General features: G+C 52.0%; 2 protein-coding genes across 3 annotated transcripts in view; one reads left to right on the forward strand and one right to left on the reverse strand.

Moving 5' to 3' along the window:
* Window positions 1-20,734, reverse strand: MTHFR (methylenetetrahydrofolate reductase). 2 transcript variants are annotated; one of them, XM_073657235.1, is made up of 12 exons: window positions 10,820-10,870; window positions 8,619-8,851; window positions 8,293-8,531; window positions 7,807-7,917; window positions 7,535-7,728; window positions 7,193-7,443; window positions 6,727-6,861; window positions 6,460-6,640; window positions 6,186-6,368; window positions 5,159-5,260; window positions 4,962-5,081; window positions 1-2,291 (listed from the first exon to the last, which is right to left on the reverse strand). In XM_073657235.1, exons 2-12 carry the CDS (start codon window positions 8,828-8,830, stop codon window positions 2,094-2,096), a joined length of 1,926 nt encoding a protein of 641 aa, XP_073513336.1. In that variant the 5' UTR covers window positions 8,831-8,851; window positions 10,820-10,870; the 3' UTR covers window positions 1-2,093. The 2 variants fall into 2 exon arrangements, with proteins under 2 accessions (XP_073513336.1, XP_073513335.1); XM_073657234.1 differs by lacking the exon at window positions 10,820-10,870 and adding an exon at window positions 20,590-20,734 and having other exon boundaries at window positions 6-2,291.
* Window positions 20,690-22,538, forward strand: part of CLCN6 (chloride voltage-gated channel 6) — a 23,425-nt gene continuing 21,576 nt past the window's right edge. Inside the window, exon 1 of the mRNA XM_073657233.1 lies at window positions 20,690-20,911. Within this exon, the coding sequence (XP_073513334.1) occupies window positions 20,837-20,911 (75 nt within the window). The 5' untranslated portion in view covers window positions 20,690-20,836. The remainder of the gene's footprint in view (window positions 20,912-22,538) is intronic.

Genomic DNA, 22,538 nt, shown 5'->3' on the forward strand with positions numbered 1-22,538 from the left:
CCTTATTTTCTATAGGATTTGTAATACAGATTGTATTGTTTCTCTGGATGTGCGCTCCTATGTTTATAGATTCTTTATGTGTTAAAAACACATGTTAAGTAAAAACTTGTATGTATAAAACACAAATTACACACAAAAAAGGGGCAGCAAAACACAAACAAAGATGCAAAAATACACATTGTGCTCCCCCAGGACCTGATAAAAGAACCGGCCAGAGTGGACAACTTGGAGGATCTTCATCTGGAGTTAGACACCTTGTCCTCAGTAGGTTGAATAGTAAATCATCCAAAATAATCTGCCCCTCTCCTTGCAGAGTATAACCTCTATGGACATGCACCCCCCCTCCAGCAGCGTGCGTCATCTCTTCAGAGACACAGGCTAACCTTGACTGTAAGTCCTGGGGTCTCATCCATGGAAGCGGTACTATCTGCCCTAGTTCACACTTCCTTTCAGCGAGGCGTCCTGATGTGGTGGGACAAGTGGACGGATTCTCTAGATCAGAAGACTCCTTCTTCCTCTAGAGGTCAGTCGCTCTCTTCAGTGTTGTGCCTTCGTCTCACTTGAATGTTGAGATGTGATGATGGTTGCAGAACGCCACGGCTGGGAAGAGTCCTTCAAGATCGGACGGACTAGGGTGCCCTGCAGAATCAAAGTCCTTGAACTCCATCCCATCGCCTGAGGTCTAAGATTTTGGACTCAGCCTTTAACAGGTCGCCCAGACGGACTACGTTGACAACAGTGGCCAGGGAGCGGAGCAGCTGTGCTGGATCTAGCCAAGTGTCTACACTGGGTTTCAGCCCTCGCCCCAGTCCACACTCCCGTAGTGGACACTTACATGGCCGATTCCGGGGTCACATATGATTCAACACTAGAGAGCGGTCACTACACTCCGAGGTGGCCACCAAACACGGCTCCAGCTGGGGACCCCCGAATGTCAACCTAAAGTCCCATCTTTCGATCTTAAGAAGGACATTGTGCTGCGATCCTTCCACTCTCCGGGGGAAGATCCTTCCACTCTCCGGGGGAAGATCCTTCCACTCTCCGGGGGAAGATCCTTCCATCTTAGGCTGCAGCCTCCTTGCAGCACTCTGATTTCCTTTTCATTCTTCCAGTGGTTCTCAGGACTGGTGGCATCCAACGCGGCCTTCACCCATTGCATTTTGTCACCGATCTATGATGCCCCCCCACTTGCGTATCTGCATGCGTCTGCACCGGCTTGGTGAGAGCGGTGTCTTAATCTTCCAGTAGAGGCGTTCAATCAATTTTTTTTTTTACGTGGACTTTGGGTGGATTATTCTAAAATAAAAATGACATGCGTAGAGGAAAAGCTGCATGGAAGAGCAGACAATGCACTGGAAAAAGCGTCAGCGAATCCAGTATGTGTGAACACACCCTAAAGGTTATTGAATTTCTTGTAGGAGGAAGATCAGCCGTAAAAACCTTCCCAATGTCATCAGTCCAGACGTTGGATTCCAGACCCCGTACCCCTATAAGGAGGTGGACGATATATTATGTGGTCTATGTACAGAATAAAGCCACATGGGTCAACTGAGCCGCTATGGATCACACAAAGGCAATGGAGGCTGCACCGATCAGTCTTTATAAGCCAATAAAAATATCACAGTTCTTTGTACACAAGATTAAAAACCAGTTTCTGATCTTTCCTATGTGAAGATGAGCTGATCTAGGAATAGGAGCTTCTCCTACAGTATAAGGACGGCTCCGGACGGACACGGCCATAAGACAAATGAGCAACGGTATCGGGATCATCTACTGATACGACGTGATCACGGCCTCCTATAGATGAGGACGATGCTACAGCAGAGGCCGGGGGGTATAAATATGTAAGAAATCCACTGAAAAAAAAAGTGCTAAAAAAAAAAGTTCTAAAAGATATCTCAGGCACAGAAGTTCATCGATCCTCCGCTCCAACTAGTGTGATGATGGTCCAGGCGCCTGGATCCCGGGACGTCAGACTGTAGTGTCAGGATATACGGAGTAATGCATAGAGTATAGCGCCCCCTGTGGGCCAGGGGTGGACATGCTCTTCCATAATCCACGAGGTAGCGAGTGCAGTGTCGGAGGTCCTACAGTCACTGCTCTGTTGGACTATCCAGTTCTTGGAAAGTGTCCTCGATCACCTGCCACAAACAGCTCTCCAGCGGGAAGTCATTGTCCACCAAGTTCACCAGGAAGTAATTGTCATGAATGTACTGGATGATCATGCGGGACGGAGACTCCTCTTCATACAGTTTAGCCCATTGCTCGATCCACAGGGCAAAAGCTTCATCCTGCCAGACAGGAAACCATAAGAGGTGATTACTGAGCCTATTTTATACACCAGAGCTGCACTCACTATTCAGCTATAAATCACTGTGTACATTACTGATCCTGGGTTACATCCTGTATTATACTCCAGAGCTGCACTCACTATTCTGCTGGTGCAGTCACTGTGCACATAGGATCAGTAATGTATGTACACAGTGATTTATAGCAGAATAGTGAGTGCAGCTCTGGAGTATAATACAGGATGTAACTCAGGATCAGTAATGTGAGTTACATCCTGTATTATACTCCAGAGCTTCACTCACTATTCTGCTGGTGCATTCACTGTGTACATACATTACATTACTGATCCTGAGTTACATCCTGTATTATACTCCAGAGCTGCACTCACTATTCTGCTGGTGCAGTCACTGTGTACATACATTACATTACTGATCCTGAGTTACATCCTGTATTATACTCCAGAGCTGCACTCACTATTCTGCTGGTGCAGTCACTGTGTACATACATTACATTACTGATCCCGAGTTACATCCTGTATTATACTCCAGAGCTGCACTCACTATTCTGCTGGTGCAGTCACTGTGTACATACAGTGGGTATGGAAAGTATTCAGGCCCCTTTACATTTTTCACTCTTTGTTTCATTGCAGCCATTTGGTAAATTCTAAAAAGTTCTTTTTTTCCTCATTAAAGTCCACTCTGCACCCCATCTTGACTGAAAGAAAACAGAAATGTAGAAAGTTTTGCAAATTTATTAGGAAAGAAAAACTGAAATATCTCTTGGTCATAAGTATTCAGACCCTTTGCTCATTATTGAGTAGAAGCCCCCTTTTGAGCTAGTACAGCCATGAGTCTTCTTGGGAATGATGCAATAAGTTTTTCACACTGGATTTGGGGATCCTCTGCCATTCTTCCTTGCAGATCCTCTCCAGTTCTGTCAGGTTGGATGGTGAACGTTGGTGGACAGCCATTTTCAGGTCTCTCCAGAGATGCTCAATCGGGTTTAGGTCAGGGCTCTCACTGGGCCAGTCAAAAATGGTCACAGAGTTGTTCTGATGCCACTCCTTTGTTATTTCAGCTGTGTGCTTAGGGTCATTGTCTTGTTGGAAGGTGAACCTTTGGCCAAGTCTGAGGTCAAGAGCACTCTGGAAGAGGTTTTCATCCAGGATATCTCTGTACTTGGCTGCATTCATGTTTCCTTCAATTGCAACCAGTCGTCCTGTCCCTGCAGCTGAAAACACCCCCATAGCATGATGCTGCCACCACCATGTTTCACTGTTGGGATTGTATTGGGCAGGTGATGAGCAGTGCCTGGTTTTCTCCACACATACCGCTAAGAATTATCACCCAAAAGTTCTATCTTCGTCTCATCAGACCAGAGAATCTTATTTCTCATAGTCTGGGAGTCCTTCATGTGTTTTTGAGCAAACTCTATGCGGGCTTTCATATGTCTTGCACTGAGGAGAGGCTTCCGTCTGGCCACTCTGCCATAAAGGCCCAACTGGTGGAGGGCTGCAGTGATAGTTGACTTTGTGGAACTTTCTCCCATTTCCCTACTGCATCTCTGGAGCTCAGCCACAGTGATCTTGGGGTTCTTCTTTACCTCTCTCACCAAGGCTCTTCTCCCACGATTGCTCAGTTTGGCTGGGCGGCCAGGTCTAGGAAGACTTCTGGTGGTCCCAAACTTCTTCCATTTAAGGATTATGGAGGTCACTGTGCTCTTAGGAACCTTGAGTAATGCAGAAATTCTTTTGTAACCTTGGCCAGATCTGTGCCTTGCCACAATTCTGTCTCTGAGCTCCTTGGGCAGTTCCTTTGAGCTCATGATTCTCATTTGGTCTGACATGCACTGTGAGCTGTGAGGTCTTATATAGACAGGTGTGTGCCTTTCCAAATCAAGTCCTATCAGTTTAATTAAACACAGCTGGACTCCAATGAAGGAGTAGAACCATCTCAAGGAGGATCACAAGGAAATGGACAGCATGTGACTTAAATATGAGTGTCTGGGCAAAGCGTCTGAATACTTATGACTGATATTTCAGTTTTTTTTTTTTAATAAATTTGCAAAAAAATTCTACATTTCTGTTTTTTTTAGTCAAGATGGGGTGCAGAGTGTACTTTAATGATAAAAAAATGAACTTTTTAGAATTTACCAAATGGCTGCAATGAAACAAAGTGAAAAAGTAAAAGGGGTCTGAATACTTTCCGTACCCACTGTACATCCTGTATTCTACTCCAGAGCTGCACTCAATATTCTGCTGGTGCAGTCACTGTGTACATACATTACTGATCCTGAGTTACATCCTGTATTATACTCCAGAGCTGCACTCACTATTCTGCTGGTGCAGTCACTGTGTACATACATTACTGATCCTGAGTTACATCCTGTATTATACTCCAGAGCTGCACTCACTATTCTGCTGGTGCAGTCACTGTGTACATACATTACATTACTGATCCTGAGTTACATCCTGTATTATACTCCAGAGCAGCACTCACTATTCTGCTGCCTTTTTACCGATAGTTGATAGGAGCTCTGGTATTAGTGGTGTCTCTATCATAGAGGGGGCAGTTAGGTTTATGTTCACCTGGTGACCGTGTAGAGAGGATATTTTGCATTCAGTGGACACATATCTGTCCGCCCCCCTCAGTAACTCAGCGGCGCCCCCTTACCTTCCAGTACATGAAGCTGACTGGATCCACCACTGTTGGCTGTATGATCTCACGGCCGGGAAAGATGCCCCAGGTGACAGCGTTTGGCTGCAGGTCAGTGGAGTTTGTGATGTTTTTCCCCTGTAGAGATAGAAGAGTGAGTTACCGTTTTTGCCCTTTGGTCCGGACGCCGTTCTTAGCGACGGGTGGTGCCGTACCTGCACGTTCACTATGTGGTAGTTGACACGAGGTTCGTATCGTTTCAGCACTTTGATGAGAGCCGTCACCGTCTCACTGGAGGTGAAGAATTCCAAATACGCCTGTGCCGAAAAAAAAAAAAAAAAAAAGGATCATAGAAAAGCCACAGCCAAGAAGATCTGAGGAATGGCCTGAACCCACCCAATGCCAGGCAGCTGCAGCGAAAGCTGGAACATCAGATTACAGGGGTCCAAGTCCCACTCTCCTCTACTGTCAGCTCAGTCTATGGACCCCACCGGCATTTTATAGCATCTCATCCACATCAGCCCCAAAAAGAGAACACTCAGGTATCAGGGAATAATCTCTACATCTACGGGCACAATCCATAACATCTCCCATGATCACTAGAACTAATGGGGTCCTGGGGTCACACACTTTACGGCAACATCCATGTATACAGCAGGGCTGCCAACGTGAAGCTGCAAGATATTGAGCAGCTTTAAAGAGGATTATAAAATCATGGCAACTTTCTTCCAGAAACGTTGCCACCCTTATAAACAGGTTGTGTGTGGTATTGCAGTTCAGCACCAATGAAGCAGAGCTGCAGTACCAGGTACAACCTATCTACAGATGTGGTGCTGTACAACACTTATTTTTTTGCACTTTGAGGTGGGTCTGACTTCTGGGATCTCCACCAATCCAGGGCACAGAGATCCCATTGTCCTGTGTGAATGGAGCAGTAGTGCACATGCATGACCACCTCTCTATAAACCTTCATAGAAGTGGTAGCACGCATGCGCAGCCATAGACCATGGAGGAGCTGGTGTCCAGCTACTGGAGCTCCCACAAATCCCAAGAATAGAGGTCCTAAAGTCCTGTGTGAATGAAGCGGTGGTGCGCATGCACTTTCATAAACTGCAAATTACCAAGTAGTCACGCATGCGCATTAATGCACCCCTAACTAACCCCGTTTTTTGTGAATGGTTAGTGTGCCACCAATCATATATTGCACAGATGATTGATGCAGATAGTGGACCAGTGTCCTACCTTCTGGAAGACGTAGCCTCGGCTCGGTCCCCATCCCGCCACGGGGTCTGTTGAGGGTTTCCCGTTGACATTCGGCTGGGAGTTAATGGTCAGGATCCCCCTTTTATTAACTTTCTCCAGTTGGTCCTTTAGTAAATTGGTTTCTGGAGCCAGCGGGTCGTCGTTCCAAGGAAGACAAGTCACCTGGAGAGGACACAAGGCCACGTTAGATGCCACATCCACCACAAGGCTGGCCTAGTCCATAGGGTCGGGGGTTTTCGGGTCCTGACCTCACCTTGTGGCCGTTCCGGTTAGGATTTCCCGTAATGTAAGAAGTGAACACCTCGAAGACGCTCTCCTCGCTGCTCTGCTCCTCGCCCCACATCTTCAGTAACTGATCCCGAGGAGACTTGCTCTTCAAGTAGAAGAGGTAATAATCCTTCAGCTCCCCGAAGGCCGGAGAGGAAGAGTTTCCCCTAAAAAAATAAAAATCACAAAAGTCTCAGATTGATCTCCCGGGAGGATGGAGAAGACTAGCACTCTCTTTGGTCAAGATACAAACCAACGTCCATTGGGGAAGTCGTCCCACTCCTGTGTCCTGTGAATATAACTCTTCGGTCGGGAGGCCCAGAAGATCGGACGCACGTCTTCTTCCCTTCTCTTGGGGTGAGCGCTCACCGCCCAGGGCAGGGGTCGTCTGTGGAGACATAAGCCATCCACTATCACCTTATATCATAGTACTTAGGGATCCAAAAATGAATGGCAGCTCTGGATTCGGGCAGCACAGGACGGCCACTAGAGGGAGCACACTGTACGCAGATATATGGGATCATTGAACTTCAATGGATTGTCCAGTGGAAACGAGTTATCCCCGACCCCCAGGAGAGGTGATAACTTACTGGTCGGTGGGAGTCCAACCGCAATGATCGGCTGCCGGAAAAAGTAGAGCACAGCATCCCATAGGCAATGAGAGGATCGGAGGAGTCTCCGTACACTATCAGAGTAAGTCACATGCGTTGGCCACTCACCGTGGATCCTCCTGCCACAAGCCCAGCCGCCGGAGCACGTCGATGGTGGCCACCTCCCGGTTGAGAGTGTAGAAGTGTAAGCCATGCACCAGGCCGCTGTCCAGCAGCTCCCGGCACATGGACACGGCAAGGTCAATGCCGTAATTCCTGATGGCCGCGTCGTTATCTTTGATCGGCTCGATCACATCCATGATTTCTTGCGGTATTTCCAATTTGGAAAGTTTAACCAGTTGTCGTAAGGAACCGTATCCCTGTGGGAGAAGGACAAAAACGTGTTACGTAGGGGAGGGGAGAGTCATCTGACAAGTCAACACGCAAAACCAAAAAAATAGTAACAGACACCTGGATTGGAAATACTCCCGGCAGGATGGGACACGTGATGCCGATCGCCCGACAATCCTTCAGGAACTGTAGGAAGGTCTCTGACCGGAAGAACAGCTGAGTGATGATGAAGTCGGCTCCAGCGTCCACCTTCTCCTTCAGGTGTCGGAGATCAGCGTCACAGCTCTCGGCCTCGGGGTGTCCTTTAGGATAACCTGTACAGATAGAGACAGATTCCCGTTACACCGCCACTCACCTTCCACATCAATAAGATCTTACACGTAGGGAAGTACCGGCAACACAGATGTCAAAGTAGTCGTCAAATTCATTGCGGATATGCTTCACCAAATCCACCGCGTAATTAAAGCCTTCAGCTTCTTCCTCCCACTCCTCACCAAGAGGATCTAAAGCAGAAACAGGGCAGTATTATAGTAGTTATATTCTTGTACATAGGGGCAGCATTATAGTAGTTATATTCTTGTACATAGGGGCAGCATTATAGTAGTTATATTCTTGTACATAGGGGCAGCATTATAATAGTTATATTCTTGTACATAGGGGACAGTATTATAGTAGTTATATTCTTGTACATAGGGGGCAGTATTATAGTAGTTATATTCTTGTACATAGGGGGCTGTATTATAGTAGTTGTATTCTTGTACATAGGGGCAGTATTATAGTAGTTATATTCTTGTATATAGGAGCAGTATTATAGTAGTTATATTCTTGTACATAGGAGCAGTATTATAGTAGTTATATTCTTGTTATTGTTATATTACCCCCTCGAAGAGCCATTATATTTTTCAGCCCGTTGCGTTTCGCCTTCTGTAGATGAGCTGTAATCTCCTCCTTGGTTTGGGTACAACACGTCATGTGCAGAATGGTCTCCAACCCACAGAAATTCACAGCTGTACTTGCAATGATCATGGAGGATGTTTCTTTGTCAGAACCAGGGTCCCCAGCAGGGTGCCAGGTCACGTCGATGAAGAGGGGGCCCCCAGAACCCATCCGATCAAACCTGTAATGTGAGAAGAACCGGTAAGATGAATCCCGATACATCATATACCTGGAGGATCCCCCTGCAGTGCGGCCATTACTCACACACCTGGAGATGAGGTTGACCGCGCCACTTGCTGTTCGTGGTGGGAAGAACTCCAGCGAGAACCACTTGTCTCCAGCTTCAACGCGCCGGCGCATTTTATCCCGCAGATGCTCGTGCCGCTCTACGTCAAGAACCGGGGTGGAACAGCGGGAACTCTCCTTGGAGTTTTCTGTGCTGCTACAGCTGCCGCCATCAATACTGTTCGCGTTCACCATGGTGGGAACCAGAGAACAAACCTACGAGAGGTGGGGGTGGGGGATAAAAAAAAATAAAATTTTTTTTTAAAAAGTACAGTAATTTCTTAATTAGCTCTGTTCCTGGAAAAGTTAGGAAAGTTGGGTGGCCCCAAACTGCACACAACTTTTCCAAACTTTTGGAATTTCTGACAGCCTGACACTCCGGCGCTAATGATGGTGCATACAGTGATGTGATGATCGCCTGATGCAGGGGAAAGGACAATATGCCCAATCGCAGGTTCATCTCCCACACTGGTGGTGTATTAGACTTTAGCCGCTGAGTCATCACTATGCCGGGGTCCTGCGGTTCATACATGGGTGACACGCGGGAACTCTCACTGGAAGCGGAAAGTCAGGAAGCCGCATTATCTGCAGATACACCGCTGCACTGCGATAACACCAGATAATGGGCGACGCGTCCCAGCCATGGACCCGGGAAGGGGACCTCGACCCTTACATCATACGTGGCCAGGGAGCCGAGCAGGGACCGCCCGAATTCTGTGCCAATAGCCACCAATCCGAATTCTGCTTCCTGGCGGTGACCTGTGCACGGAGATCGTCCCAGACCCCTACAAAGAGCACCGAGACCCCAATACAAAAAACGGCTCAAACCTTTTTGCACAACTTTTTGGAAAAATGGAGAAGGAGCCTGGATTAATCATAATTTATGTCAAAACCTGGGGTAAATTAGGATAGAAATCTGCTCCAGCCCCAGACCGGAGACGATTCCTGCGGAGCGACTCTGCATCTCGCTCCAGCGCTCCCTTCATCAAACACTGGGGTACAAGACGATGAATTGGGGCATAAAAGGTTAATATCATACAGGCCCTTTAAGAAGGTAAAACACACCTCCATAGGAATAAAAAAAAAAAGGGAAAAGCGCTTACATAGCAATTCCGTAAAGCAATTGCTTCCATTAGATGCAGGAAGAAAACTCCATCTGGATCCAAGAAGTATGAAACCTACAAACGCGGCCCCTTGTGAGAGGTGCAGGGTGGGCATCTTGTAGGGTGCAGCTGCACTGCCAGTTGTATTGGGGAAGCTATAGGGGTCTGGGCGCACGTGGGTCCTGATTGCCAGCGACACCGCGGCCTTATAATAGAACACGCACCATCTACTCGGCTTACACAATTGGGGGTCCCAAAATGGAGCGGGTGCTATTTAAAGCGCCGGCGACATCTGATCTTTACGCCCTGACGCCTCAGCACGGAGATGTTTGCTCCTTATCTGCGGCACCAGGGACTTCTAGGAGCAGCTCTGCTCAGGTATTTAGCAGGTCGTGAAGGACAAGAGAGGAGGGAAAGGGTTAATCAAACAGCCCCTGGAGCGTTATGCAACAGACTACTTGTACTGTATCTGGGCCACAGGTGGCGGTACATTTAACCATTTGTAGTGTGAAGTAAAGTTGCCCGAGAAGACGAGGGTGGAGAGACTTACATGTTACTCGGACACCACTACGACCACCACCAGCTACCAGGAATTCACGGTGCAGGCAGCGGCACCCCCGGACCGACGCCAGCCGTGCAGGCAGCGGCACCCCCGGCCCCACGCCAGCCGTGCAGGCAGCGGCACCCCCGGCCCCACGCCAGCCGTGCAGGCAGCGGCACCCCCGGCCCCACGCCAGCCGTGCAGGCAGCGGCACCCCCGGCCCCACGCCAGCCGCGCAGGCAGCGGCACCCCCGGCCCCACGCCAGCCGTGCAGGCAGCGGCACCCCCGGCCCCACGCCAGCCGCGCAGGCAGCGGCACCCCCGGCCCCACGCCAGCCGCGCAGGCAGGGAATGAGACGTACCTGCAGACCTGACACTAGTAGTACAAGCAACAGCAGATTCTGCAAGAATTCATTGCCCCTCCGGGGTCTATTATGGGGTCTTTTGCTGCTGGTGGGAAAGGCTCGTTTAATAACAATATCTATAATATGGGCCTACAGGTGAGGTACGAGGACACCACAAGTCACAGCACAGTAATACCTGGCGGCCACGGGCTCGGAGTGACCCGATCTACAGGTACTGCTCCCCACTATATCCTGCTGGTGATATAATCACAAGTAATACAGGTGGCTGCCGGCTCCAATCACTGGGAAAAGTAGGTGAGAAGTCAGCGAGTCCTGGGGCCAAGCCAGGTGCGGTTATAGGATGACATTGTCACAGCCGGGCGAGCCTGAAAGATATGCGGCCAACAACGCGCCCACAGCGGGCACTGCGCCACTCATCAGGACGTCAATCATAGGTCTAGCTTCACATTTGTTGCCCAAACCGCTCTCCTCTCCTGTTTGCTACAATGTATCAGTGTGGAGAACAGATGCAACTGTAACAAACCATCAGCTGTGAGGCGTATTAAAGGGGCTCTCCGGTGAAAAACAGGTCATCACCAATCCATAGGAATGGTGGTAACATATTGATCAGTGGGGGCCCAACTGCTGGGACCAACGGCACTGATCGGGACTCTTTTATCCCATGCGACCTCCTCTCCATTCATTCTCTATGGTCGGGCGTCAGACCTGCTGTGCCATTTTGTAACTGGGATAAAAGTTTCACTATTGGTGCGGGTCCCAATGGTCGGACCCCCACCGATCAGCGAGCGATAAACAGGTTGTCCATCGAAAACAAGCTAAGTCTGCATGAAGACTTAGGCTGGATGTAAAGAAGACAGTTCCCATTTACTGACAGCAAGCAGAGATCTTGAGAAAGGTGGGAATTAGAACGTTCGATGATGCAAACAGGCAACATAATAATAGATACCCGACAGAACATTTTACAGACATTACTGCTCTGAGGTGCCCTCGTCACCCAAAAAGTCTGACTGCAAAGCATTTTGGTCTCATGGGAAAAAGTCATAAGTTACTTACCGGTAACGGGATTTTTCGGAGACCATGACAGCACCACAAGAGAGGGGATCCACCCACCAAGGACAGGAAACCTACAGGCTTAAAAGGGACGGCCCTCTCTCTCGCCTCAGTTTGGATTACAGAGCATTGAGAGGACCACCAGGTTAGTAGACATAGCAAACAACCATAAAAATAATATTTTAATACAACACCACTAAGTGAGAAAAGATAGTAATTAATAGATGAGGAGTGCTCCCATAAGGTGAAGGGAGGGAATATAAGGGTGCTGTCATGGTCTCCGAAAAATCCCGTTACCGGTAAGTAACTTATGACTTTATCGGTCGACCATGACAGCACCACGAGAGAATTGCAGAGATGAAGAGGACTAGGGAGGGACCACAACCTGGAGCACCCTTCTCCCAAATGTGAGGTCAGATGAAACACCCAAATCCAGTCTATAGTGCCTATAGAAGGTAGATGGAGAAGACCAGGTAGCAGCCTTACATATGTCTTCCATCAAGACCCCCATCTTCTCCGCCCACAAGGTCGCCACTGCTCAGGTAGAGTGAGCCTTCAACCTCTGTGGCGCTTCCTCACCGCTGGAGGCATAGGCTAGAGTAATAGCTTCCCTGATCCACCTAGCTATGGTGGACTTAGCAACCTTAAGCCCCTTTCTAACCCCTTGGTAGGAGATGAAGAACTATCTTTCCTGAAAGCCTGGGTGACCGAAAGGTACCTAATCGAACATCTTCTTACATCTAAGGTATGGGATTCTGCCTCTTTTTGGTTACTTGGATTAGGACAGAACGAGGGTAGGATTATTTCTTGGAGTCTATGGAAACGGGAAGCTACTTTAGGGAGATACGCTGGGCCAGTTCTAAGAATTATTCTATCGTCCAGGATCTGAGTGAAAGGTCTCGGGAGAATCCTTTGCGTTCTAACAGAGACCTCTCAAGTTCCACACCGTCAAGTGGAGGCCAGGAGCTTGAGGATGGACTATTGGACCCTGGCCGAGGAGATCCGGAATTTCGGGCAGGACCCAAGGATCGGAAATGGACATGTTCCTCAGGCATCAGAACCAGGGCCTCCTGGGCCAAAAGGGGGCGACCAGAAGGACCCTCGCCTTGTCCTCTCTGATCTTTCTTAGAACCATGGGAAGGAGATTCAATTGGGGGGGGGGGGGGGGGGGCATAGGCCAGGCTGAAATCCCAAGTTACTTGGAGAGTGTCTACTGCCAGGGGGTTTTCTCTGGGATTTAGTGAGCAAAAGAGCTCTGTCTTTCGATTTAGCCTTGTGGCAAAAGATCTACCACCGGAAGCCCCCATTTTCGGACTGTTTGGGAAAAAATATCCTGCTTTAGTTCCCATTCGCCCCGTCTCAGAGAAAAACTGCTTAAGTAGTCTGCTTTTACGTTTTCTTTTCCTTTGATGTGGAGGGCCATTAAGGAAAGGCGATGGCATTCCGAAATCTGAAAAAGATGATCCATCACTCTCATCAGTGATCCTGGACGCGTACCCCCCTGATGGTTCACATAAGCTACCGCTATCCTATTATCTGAAAGGATCTTAAGGTTCTTATCATGAAGGAAAGGCAAGAAATGATTAATCGCTTTATCCACTGCTAGCAGTTCCTTAGTGTTGGTGGAAGCTTGCATCAGTTGTAATTATTTTAGTGACTCTAAACACCCAGGGAACTTCTCGTGACAGGTTCACCATGTTCACCCACCACTGCAAGGACTCAACAGATCGGGGTGACAAGGACATTCGTCCTAAGTGCCCATTTAACAAAACCTCATTATGTAGAACGTCCCATTGTAGAACCCTGGAGTGGTATTATGCCCACAGACCCCACAAGAAGGCAAGATGACAGGGTCCCCAACAAGGACATCGCAGCTCTAACGGACATGACCGGGTTTGATAATGCTTTTTCTACAAGAATTTTAACCTTTTGTTTTTTGGCTTCCGGGAGGAAACTTATTTGAAGGTCTGAATCCAGCATAATACCCAGGAACTGCTGTATTTTTGAAGGCACTACCCTGGACTTCTCTAGATTTAGGATCCAACCCAGACTTTCCAAGATGGAGGATACCAATCTAAGATGATTATCACATTGGGAGTCTGAGTCTCCAACTATCAAGAAATCATCCAGGTAAGGGATAATTAAAATATTATGTTCCCTAACATGAGCCATGACTTCCGCTATAACCTTAGTAAATACCCGGGGGGCTATGGCCAGACCGAACGGTAAGGCTTTAAACTGGAAATGTTTAATTTCTCCATCTATGATCAAAGCCACCCTAAGGTATTTCTGGAAATCCATATGTATAGGTACATGGTAATAGGCGTCTTTTAGATCTAACACTATCATGTAACAGCCTGAAAAAAGTAACTTTATTGTAGATTCAATGGATTCCATCTTAAAGGTGGGAACTATCAAAAACTTATTAAGGGCTTTAAGGTTAATGATGCACCTAAAAGACCCGTCAGGCTTAGAAACCAAAAAGAGACGAGTAGAATCCTAGCCCCCTTTCCGCTGTCAGGGCTTCCACTAGGACCGCTTTACAAACCAAGTCCAGGACTTCCACTTGTAGAGCTGTCTGCTCTAACGCTGAGGAACGGTTTGGGGTCAAGATGAATCTCCCACGAGGAATCTGCCGAAACTAGAACCTCAGACCGGAACCTACCAGATCAAGGATCCAGTTACTAGAAGAAATTTTTGTCCAGGCAGGTAAGAAGCCCAACAGCCTCCCCCCTATCTGGGCTGCGAGTCATTGACTCGGTTTCCGGGGTTAGGAGAAGAGTCGAATAGGAGCCCTCTACCTTTCGGTCTGCGGTCTTCCCATTTCTCCTGACCCTTCTGTAGTCTTTTTCGTAGAAACCTTCTCCTATGGAAAGGACGTTTATAACCGGGAATAGACAAGCTAGGGAAACCTTTCTTTTTGTCACTAGCTTTATCCAGAAGCTCGTCCAGAACAGGCCCCAAAAGATGCTCTCCTTCACATGGAATAGTGCAGAGTCTCGTTCTTGCCTGAATATCACCTGGCCAACATTTAAGCCACAGGGCTCTACGGGCTGCGTTGAACATGGCGGCTGACCTCGCTGCCAATCTGACTGACTCCGCAAAGGTATCCGCCAGGAAGGCTGCTGCCCCCTGTAAGAGTGACCTATCTGATAAAATCTCTTTCCTGGGGGTGTTATTTCTCAGATGGGACTCAAGTTGGTCCAACCATATCATTAGGGACCTGGCGGTACAAGTAGCGGCAACCGCCGGCTTTAAGGCCCCTGCAGAAGTTTCCCAGGTTCCTTTGAGAAAGGTGTCAGCTTTCCTATCCAAAGGGTCCTTAAGAGCTCCCATATCATCAAAGGGGAGAGACGATCGTCTAGATGCCTTAGCTATAGCCACATCTATTTTTGGGGCTTTCTCCCAGGAGGAAGAAGCCGAGTCTTCAAAGGGGTATTTCCTTTTAAAGAACGGAGGAAGAATACCCTTTCTCTCTGGCCTTTTCCATTCTCTACGTATAAAGTCCTGAATTTTATCGTTAAAGGGAAAACTTCTTCTTTTCCTTTGCCCCAGCCCCCTGAACATTACATCCTGGACTGATTTTTCCGGTCTGGCCTCTGTAATACCCATGGTTGACCGAATTGCTTTAATTAAACCATCGACACCATTAAGGGGAAAACAATTCTGACCCGCACCACTGTCTGAGGAAGAGGATGAAGAGGCTGCGTCGTCCGAGTCCAACTCATAAGCCGACGACAGGGAGTCATCAGGGGCTGGGGAGATCTCACGGTCTGTATCCACCTTTCCTTTAGTTTTTTTGGAGAGGATTTTTACTAATTTCAGACCTGACCAAGGTTTTTAATCCCGAGGTCAGGCTAGGGGGGTCTACTCTGCCAGCATTTGATTTATACAGGACTGACAATTTTTTGGGATAAGAGTCGGGAAGGACACAATGCACACTGAATATGCTTGGTCTTGGAGGCACACTTCTTCCCCTATTAAAATTAGAAAGGGAGAAGGGATAGTTCACTTAGTAATGGAGTATCTCGAAGATCACTTATCCAGGTGGCTCAAAAAGGCTGGTACCGATTTGGAGGAAGGACCTTTCTCAGCCAGGGGATCATCCCTGGAGGCTGCAGATTCGTCCATCCTGCTGGAGCCGTGATGACTGGACTTAAACGCCGAACCTCATTTTCCTGAGGACCGGGCATTACCAGTAACACGAGGGCGATGCACTTTTTGGGGCTCCCCAAACAGCCGTTGAGATGGTGGAGATGGCGGCTGCTGCAGTAGCTGCTGCTGTTCATTATCAGACTCCATGATAGGGAGAATGAAGCTGGGAAGCCCCGAATAGCGGTGCCTGGGCCAGTTAAATAGCCCTTGATCCACCCCTCAGCCACCTGCTTTAATCAACTCCTTTTTTTTTTTTTCTTTTTGAACTTCCTACAGAGACACTTGGCGCCCCCTCACCGCGGTTAATACCGCACTAACATCTAGGTGCACAGTTGACCGGACTTCCAGGTTCCGGTCACGTGATCGCCCCGAGGCGCGGTGACGTCATCGGGCCACGACTTACAGGAGGAAGCCGGAAGTGCGCGCCCGCACGAGCCTCGCGCCGGGAATCTTCATACGCCGCCGGCGTTACAAGGTAGGCCCTGCTAACAGCGATGGCCTGCTACCCCAGCCCCCCCCGGATATCCAGCGCGCCGACCTCCGCCGGGTGTCGATGGGGACAACATCCCACGCAACCCGCATCATCTCCAGGGCGATGGTGGGTTTGCCACCCCAGATAGGGGCGCAGTCCCACTGCAATCCGGATCAGACTCCTCCACAGAAAGGGGCGCAAACCTGGCTGAAGCAGATGAAAGGGCTGCCACCCCAGATAGGGGCGCAGCCCCCTGCAAAATGCTGTGCCTTTCCCAGATAGGGGTGCACCCGCATAGGCAGAACGCTGGAGCTGCAGATCCCAGATAGAGGCACTGCTCGACAGCCGTCGCCATCCGGTTCTTCCACGAGCCTGTAAAAAAGGTTCCCTCCATCAAGGACAGGAAACCAAACGGAGGCGAGAGAGAGGGCCGCCCCCTTTTAAGCCTGTAGGTTTCCTGTCCTTGGTGGGTGGATCCCCTCTCTCGTGGTGCTGTCATGGTCGACCGATAAAGTAAATGTTGCATTATCTTCCATGCACACAAATGTCGCTGCCATGGCCCTTTAAAAAGGTGTAAAAATCGGCCGGGGGGGGGGACAAGACCTCAAAAAAATAAATAAATGCACACAGGAGCTCTTCGCTGGGACTTGCTCTGATTTTTAAAGGACCACGAACCCTAAAGTTGGCAGCTTATGATGGTGCAAGTGTCTTAGCACCGGAGATATAGAACAGAATGATGGAGCCTCATCCCAGCCTTGATATGGCTGATAGCATAGGACAATAGACTACATTCAACAACACAGGACATGAGACATTTACTAGCCCTTTAAGAAAGGGACCACTATGAAATTCATGCATTATTGTGGCACTTTAGTCCTCCGGACTCTGCCCTGGCATTGATGCCCGGCTCCAGCTGCCAAGTGCAACACAAAGTCCTGTTTTCATATGACAGAATTGTTTACACTGCTGCCAGCCGGGCAGGTGGGGGCGCAGCACATGACCGGCGGCCCCCGCGAGCCCTTTCCTGGCCTGAGGGTCATTATTAGACCGTTGCAGGCTGGAACCGTGCCACATTTATTAAAGAAAAAAAAAAAAAAAGTGTCAGACACTGTTCACATCTGTGATTTTCTGCTGTCACAGAAGTGACACATGTGGATCCCACCTACTGTGAAGGGGTCTGTCAATGGCGCTGCATGCAACTATGGACGCATCTGTGACTCCAGCGTAGAAGAGTTTTATCAGTCTGCAAAAATGGCGGAAACTGGTAAGTGAACGGCGCCCAAACACTGAGAACCTGCACTCGCTTAAAGGGGATGTGTAAAATAAGTCCAGCTTAACCCCTGTTGCACCAGCTGTGCCTCCGGTCTATAGCTAGAGTCAGTGCTCTTGTACGCCTACATTGGCATCACCGCTGAGCCTAGTGATTGGCTGCAGTGGTCATGTGCACTATAGTCAGGAAATGACAGCTAGCTGCAGAGAGGTAAAGAGTTAAGTAGAGGAACCCGCTGGAATACAAGTGTTGAAACTTTTTAAGTGGCGTTTTTCAAGTTCAATGGCTGGGAATATCTTCCTACTCGCTGGGGGTCCAACTGTTGGGACCCCCACTGTTCACGGAACTGCTCTGCACAGCCCCATTTGAAAGGAGCAAAGGTGGCGTACGGGTGCTGCTGCTCCATTCATTCTCTATGGGAGATAACAGAGCGCTGCACCCACCTGTCCCATAGACTATGGAGCGACGGTGCACACGGGGCTGATGTCAAGATGGGCGGAGGTCCCAGCGATCGGACCCCCAACAATAAAGAAGATATCCGCTCTCTTATCCATCGGGAATACCTTATCAGTGCATTACACCTTTGTTACAAATTACAATTGTATCCAGTCCGGAGAATGAATCACTTTATCCCCATTTCTCACACACAAGGTATCAGTCTGCAGTCCGGAGCTCACAGAGGATACAACTGTAACAAACCCTCAGCTGTGAGGAGAATACAGTCTGTACAGTCTCTGGATGGAGATAACGTTGCCCCCTAAAAAAGATCTGGGGTGCGGGGGTCTTTGTGATTTATCTAAGTAACATTTCATCTTTGTCTTGTGGAATTTGCCAACTTATTTTTGCACCAAACTCTTCAAATGGCGCAGAATCAAAAACACTAAACTCTGGTCTTTAACCGGTTTTCATCAACAGAAGTCATGTTTGTCTAAAAAGGCGCAAAATTGAAAAAGACGCCACAAACATCACCGCGGCGGGGGGGGGGGCTCGCTGCTCCGCCACAAACATCACCGCGCGGGGGGGGGCTCGCTGCTCCGCCGCAAACATCACCGCGCGGGGGGGGGGGCTCGCTGCTCCGCCACAAACATCACCGCGGTGGGGGGGGGGGGCTCGCTGCTCCGCCACAAAAATCACCGCGGCGGGGGGGGGGCTCGCTGCTCCGCCACAAACATCACCGCGCGGGGGGGGGGGCTCGCTGCTCCGCCACAAAAATCACCGCGGCGGGGGGGGGGGCTCGCTGCTCCGCCACAAACATCACCGCGGCGGGGGGGGGGGGGGGGCTCGCTGCTCCGCCACAAAAATCACCGCGGCGGGGGGGGGCTCGCTGCTCCGCCACAAACATCACCGCGGCGGGGGGGGGGGGGCTCGCTGCTCCGCCACAAACATCACCGCGGCGGGGGGGGGGGCTCGCTGCTCCGCCACAAACATCACCGCGGCGGGGGGGGGGGGGCTCGCTGCTCCGCCACAAACATCACCGCGCGGGGGGGGCTCGCTGCTCCGCCGCAAACATCACCGCGCGGGGGGGGGGGGGGCTCGCTGCTCCGCCACAAAAATCACCGCGGCGGGGGGCTCGCTGCTCCGCCACAAACATCACCGCGGGTGGGGGGGGGGGTTCGCTGCTCCGCCACAAACATCACCGCGGCGGGGGGGGGGGCTCGCTGCTCCGCCACAAACATCACCGCGGCGGGGGGGGGGGGCTCGCTGCTCCGCCACAAACATCACCGCGGCGGGGGGGGGGGGGGGGGGCTCGCTGCTCCGCCACAAACATCACCGCGGCGGGGGGGGGGGGGGGCTCGCTGCTCCGCCACAAACATCACTGCGCGGGGGGGGCTCGCTGCTCCGCCACAAACATCACCGCGGCGGGGGGGGGGCTCGCTGCTCCGCCACAAACATCACCGCGGCGGGGGGGGGGGGGGGCTCGCTGCTCCGCCACAAACATCACCGCGGCGGGGGGGGGGGGGGGGGGGGGGGGGGCGCTCGCTGCTCCGCCACAAACATCACCGCGGCGGGGGGGGGGGGGGGGGGGCTTGCTGCTCCGCCACAAACATCACTGCGCGGGGGGGGCTCGCTGCTCCGCCACAAACATCACCGCGGCGGGGGGGGGGGGGCTCGCTGCTCCGCCACAAACATCACCGCGGCGGGGGGGGGGCTCGCTGCTCCGCCACAAACATCACCGCGGTGGGGGGGGGGGGGCTCGCTGCTCCGCCACAAACATCACCGCGGTGGGGGGGGGGGCTCGCTGCTCCGCCACAAACATCACCGTGGTGGGGGGGGGGCTCGCTGCTCCGCCACAAACATCACCGCGCGGGGGGGGGGGGGGCTCGCTGCTCAGCCGCAAACATCACCGCGCGGGTGGGGTGGGGGGGGGGGCTCGCTGCTCCGCCACAAACATCACCGCGGGAGGGGCGGGCGCTGCGACGCTGCTCCACAACATTTCGTCCCTCCACGGCGGATACAGTCGCTCTGCATGGCCGTGACTGGACACCAGTTGCACCGATATCTATGGGGTCTGCAGAGTGAAACGCGTCGGCGCAGAGGAGACAGCGGCTTCACCCCCGCAGAGACGCTGACCATGTGCGCAGAGATTGGACATACAGCGCTGCAGAATATGTCAGCGATATAGAAATACATTATTAGGCCACGGCCCCCCCATCAGTATTTGGTCAGTATTTTTTCTCAGGAGTGGGAGCCTAAACCAGGTGAGGAACAATCAGAGAAAAGGTAGAATAGAAATAAGTCACCAATTCTGCATTTATCACCCACTGCTGAGAAAAAATACTGATAGTGGGGCCGGGGCCTTATTATTTACATGGAAGAAATGTGATTCTGGGGGACTACAAGCGCCAGCATGCTGCAGAGACCACTATGTGTGCATGCCGTGCTGGTGCTTGTAGCCCAGGAGCGCGTCACATTCATTCAATCTCCAACTGACCTAACATAGAGAGCAGTGACCCAGTAGAAGTACACAGGCCTTCGGCCGCCCCCCGCTCCCTCTCACCTCGCTCTCCGCTGATTTCTGTCCTCGCCGACAGCCGGGACACGGATTAAACCTCTCGTGACGTCATCGGCAGCAGCAGGCAGCTCGCGACACCGTAGCACCGCCTTCTTAGGGGCGGAGTGTTCTGGACCTCGCGAGCTGGCCACGTGAGCAGGCCTGGGCGTGTCCTGCGGGAGCCTCTAGCGGGGACTACTAGGGACTGTGGTCATGTGACAGCCGCTGTGTGAAAGGAGGGGGTCAAAGAAAGATGGCGACGTGCGGGGGCTCCGGGTGCTGCTGCTGTTGCTGCGGGGACCGGGAGAGCCGCACCCCGGAGGAGCTGGTGAGGCCCGGGGAGCGGGACATTGCTGACAGGAGGCGGGGCTGTGACTGCCGCCATGTATTGCCATGGTGATGGATCCCTTTGTCATCCTCATCCCACATAACGGCCAGAGAGCTGCCCGTGACATCCCATAACCTGCCCCGCCGTGACATCCCATAACCTGCCCCGCCGTGACATCCCATAACCTGCCCCGCCGTGACATCCCATAACCTGCCCCGCCGTGACATCCCATAACCTGCCCCGCCGTGACATCCCATAACCTGCCCCGCCGTGACATCCCATAACCTGCCCCCCGTGACATCCCATAACCTGCCCCCCGTGACATCCCATAACCTGCCCCGCCGTGACATCCCATAACCTGCCCGCCGTGACATCCCATAACCTGCCCCCCGTGACATCCCATAACCTGCCCCCCGTGACATCCCATAACCTGCCCCCCCGTGACATCCCATAACCTGCCCCCCGTGACATCCCATAACCTGCCCCCCGTGACATCCCATAACCTGCCCCCCGTGACATCCCATAACCTGCCCCCCGTGACATCCCATAACCTGCCCCCCCGTCACATCCCATAACCTGCCCCCCGTCACATCCCATAACCTGCCCCCCCGTCACGTCCCATAACCTGCCCCCCGTCACGTCCCATAACCTGCCCCCCGTCACGTCCCATAACCTGCCCCCCGTCACGTCCCATAACCTGCCCCCCGTCACGTCCCATAACCTGCCCCCCGTCACGTCCCATAACCTGCCCCCCGTCACGTCCCATAACCTGCCCCCCGTCACGTCCCATAACCTGCCCCCCCGTCACGTCCCATAACCTGCCCCCCGTGACATCCCATAACCTGCCCCCCGTCACGTCCCATAACCTGCCCCCCCGTCACGTCCCATAACCTGCCCCCCCGTCACGTCCCATAACCTGCCCCCCCGTCACGTCCCGTAACCTGCCCCCCCGTCACGTCCCGTAACCTGCCCCCGTCACGTCCCGTAACCTGCCCCCGTCACGTCCCGTAACCTGCCCCCCGTCACGTCCCGTAACCTGCCCCCCGTCACGTCCCGTAACCTGCCCCCCGTCACGTCCCGTAACCTGCCCCCCGTCACGTCCCGTAACCTGCCCCCCGTCACGTCCCGTAACCTGCCCCCCGTCACGTCCCGTAACCTGCCCCCCGTCACGTCCCATAACCTGCCCCCCGTCACGTCCCATAACCTGCCCCCCGTCACGTCCCATAACCTGCCCCCCGTCACGTCCCATAACCTGCCCCCCGTCACGTCCCATAACCTGCCCCCCGTCACGTCCCATAACCTGCCCCCCGTCACGTCCCATAACCTGCCCCCCGTCACGTCCCATAACCTGCCCCCCGTCACGTCCCATAACCTGCCCCCCGTCACGTCCCATAACCTGCCCCCCGTCACGTCCCATAACCTGCCCCCCGTCACGTCCCATAACCTGCCCCCCGTCACGTCCCATAACCTGCCCCCCGTCACGTCCCATAACCTGCCCCCCGTCACGTCCCATAACCTGCCCCCCGTCACGTCCCATAACCTGCCCCCCGTCACGTCCCATAACCTGCCCCCCGTCACGTCCCATAACCTGCCCCCCGTCACGTCCCATAACCTGCCCCCCCGTGAC

The sequence above is a fragment of the Phyllobates terribilis genome, unplaced genomic scaffold (genome assembly GCF_046119375.1).
Source record: "Phyllobates terribilis strain yellow unplaced genomic scaffold, ASM4611937v1 Scaffold_12__6_contigs__length_324123572, whole genome shotgun sequence".
NCBI classification, from domain to species: Eukaryota; Metazoa; Chordata; class Amphibia; order Anura; family Dendrobatidae; genus Phyllobates; species Phyllobates terribilis.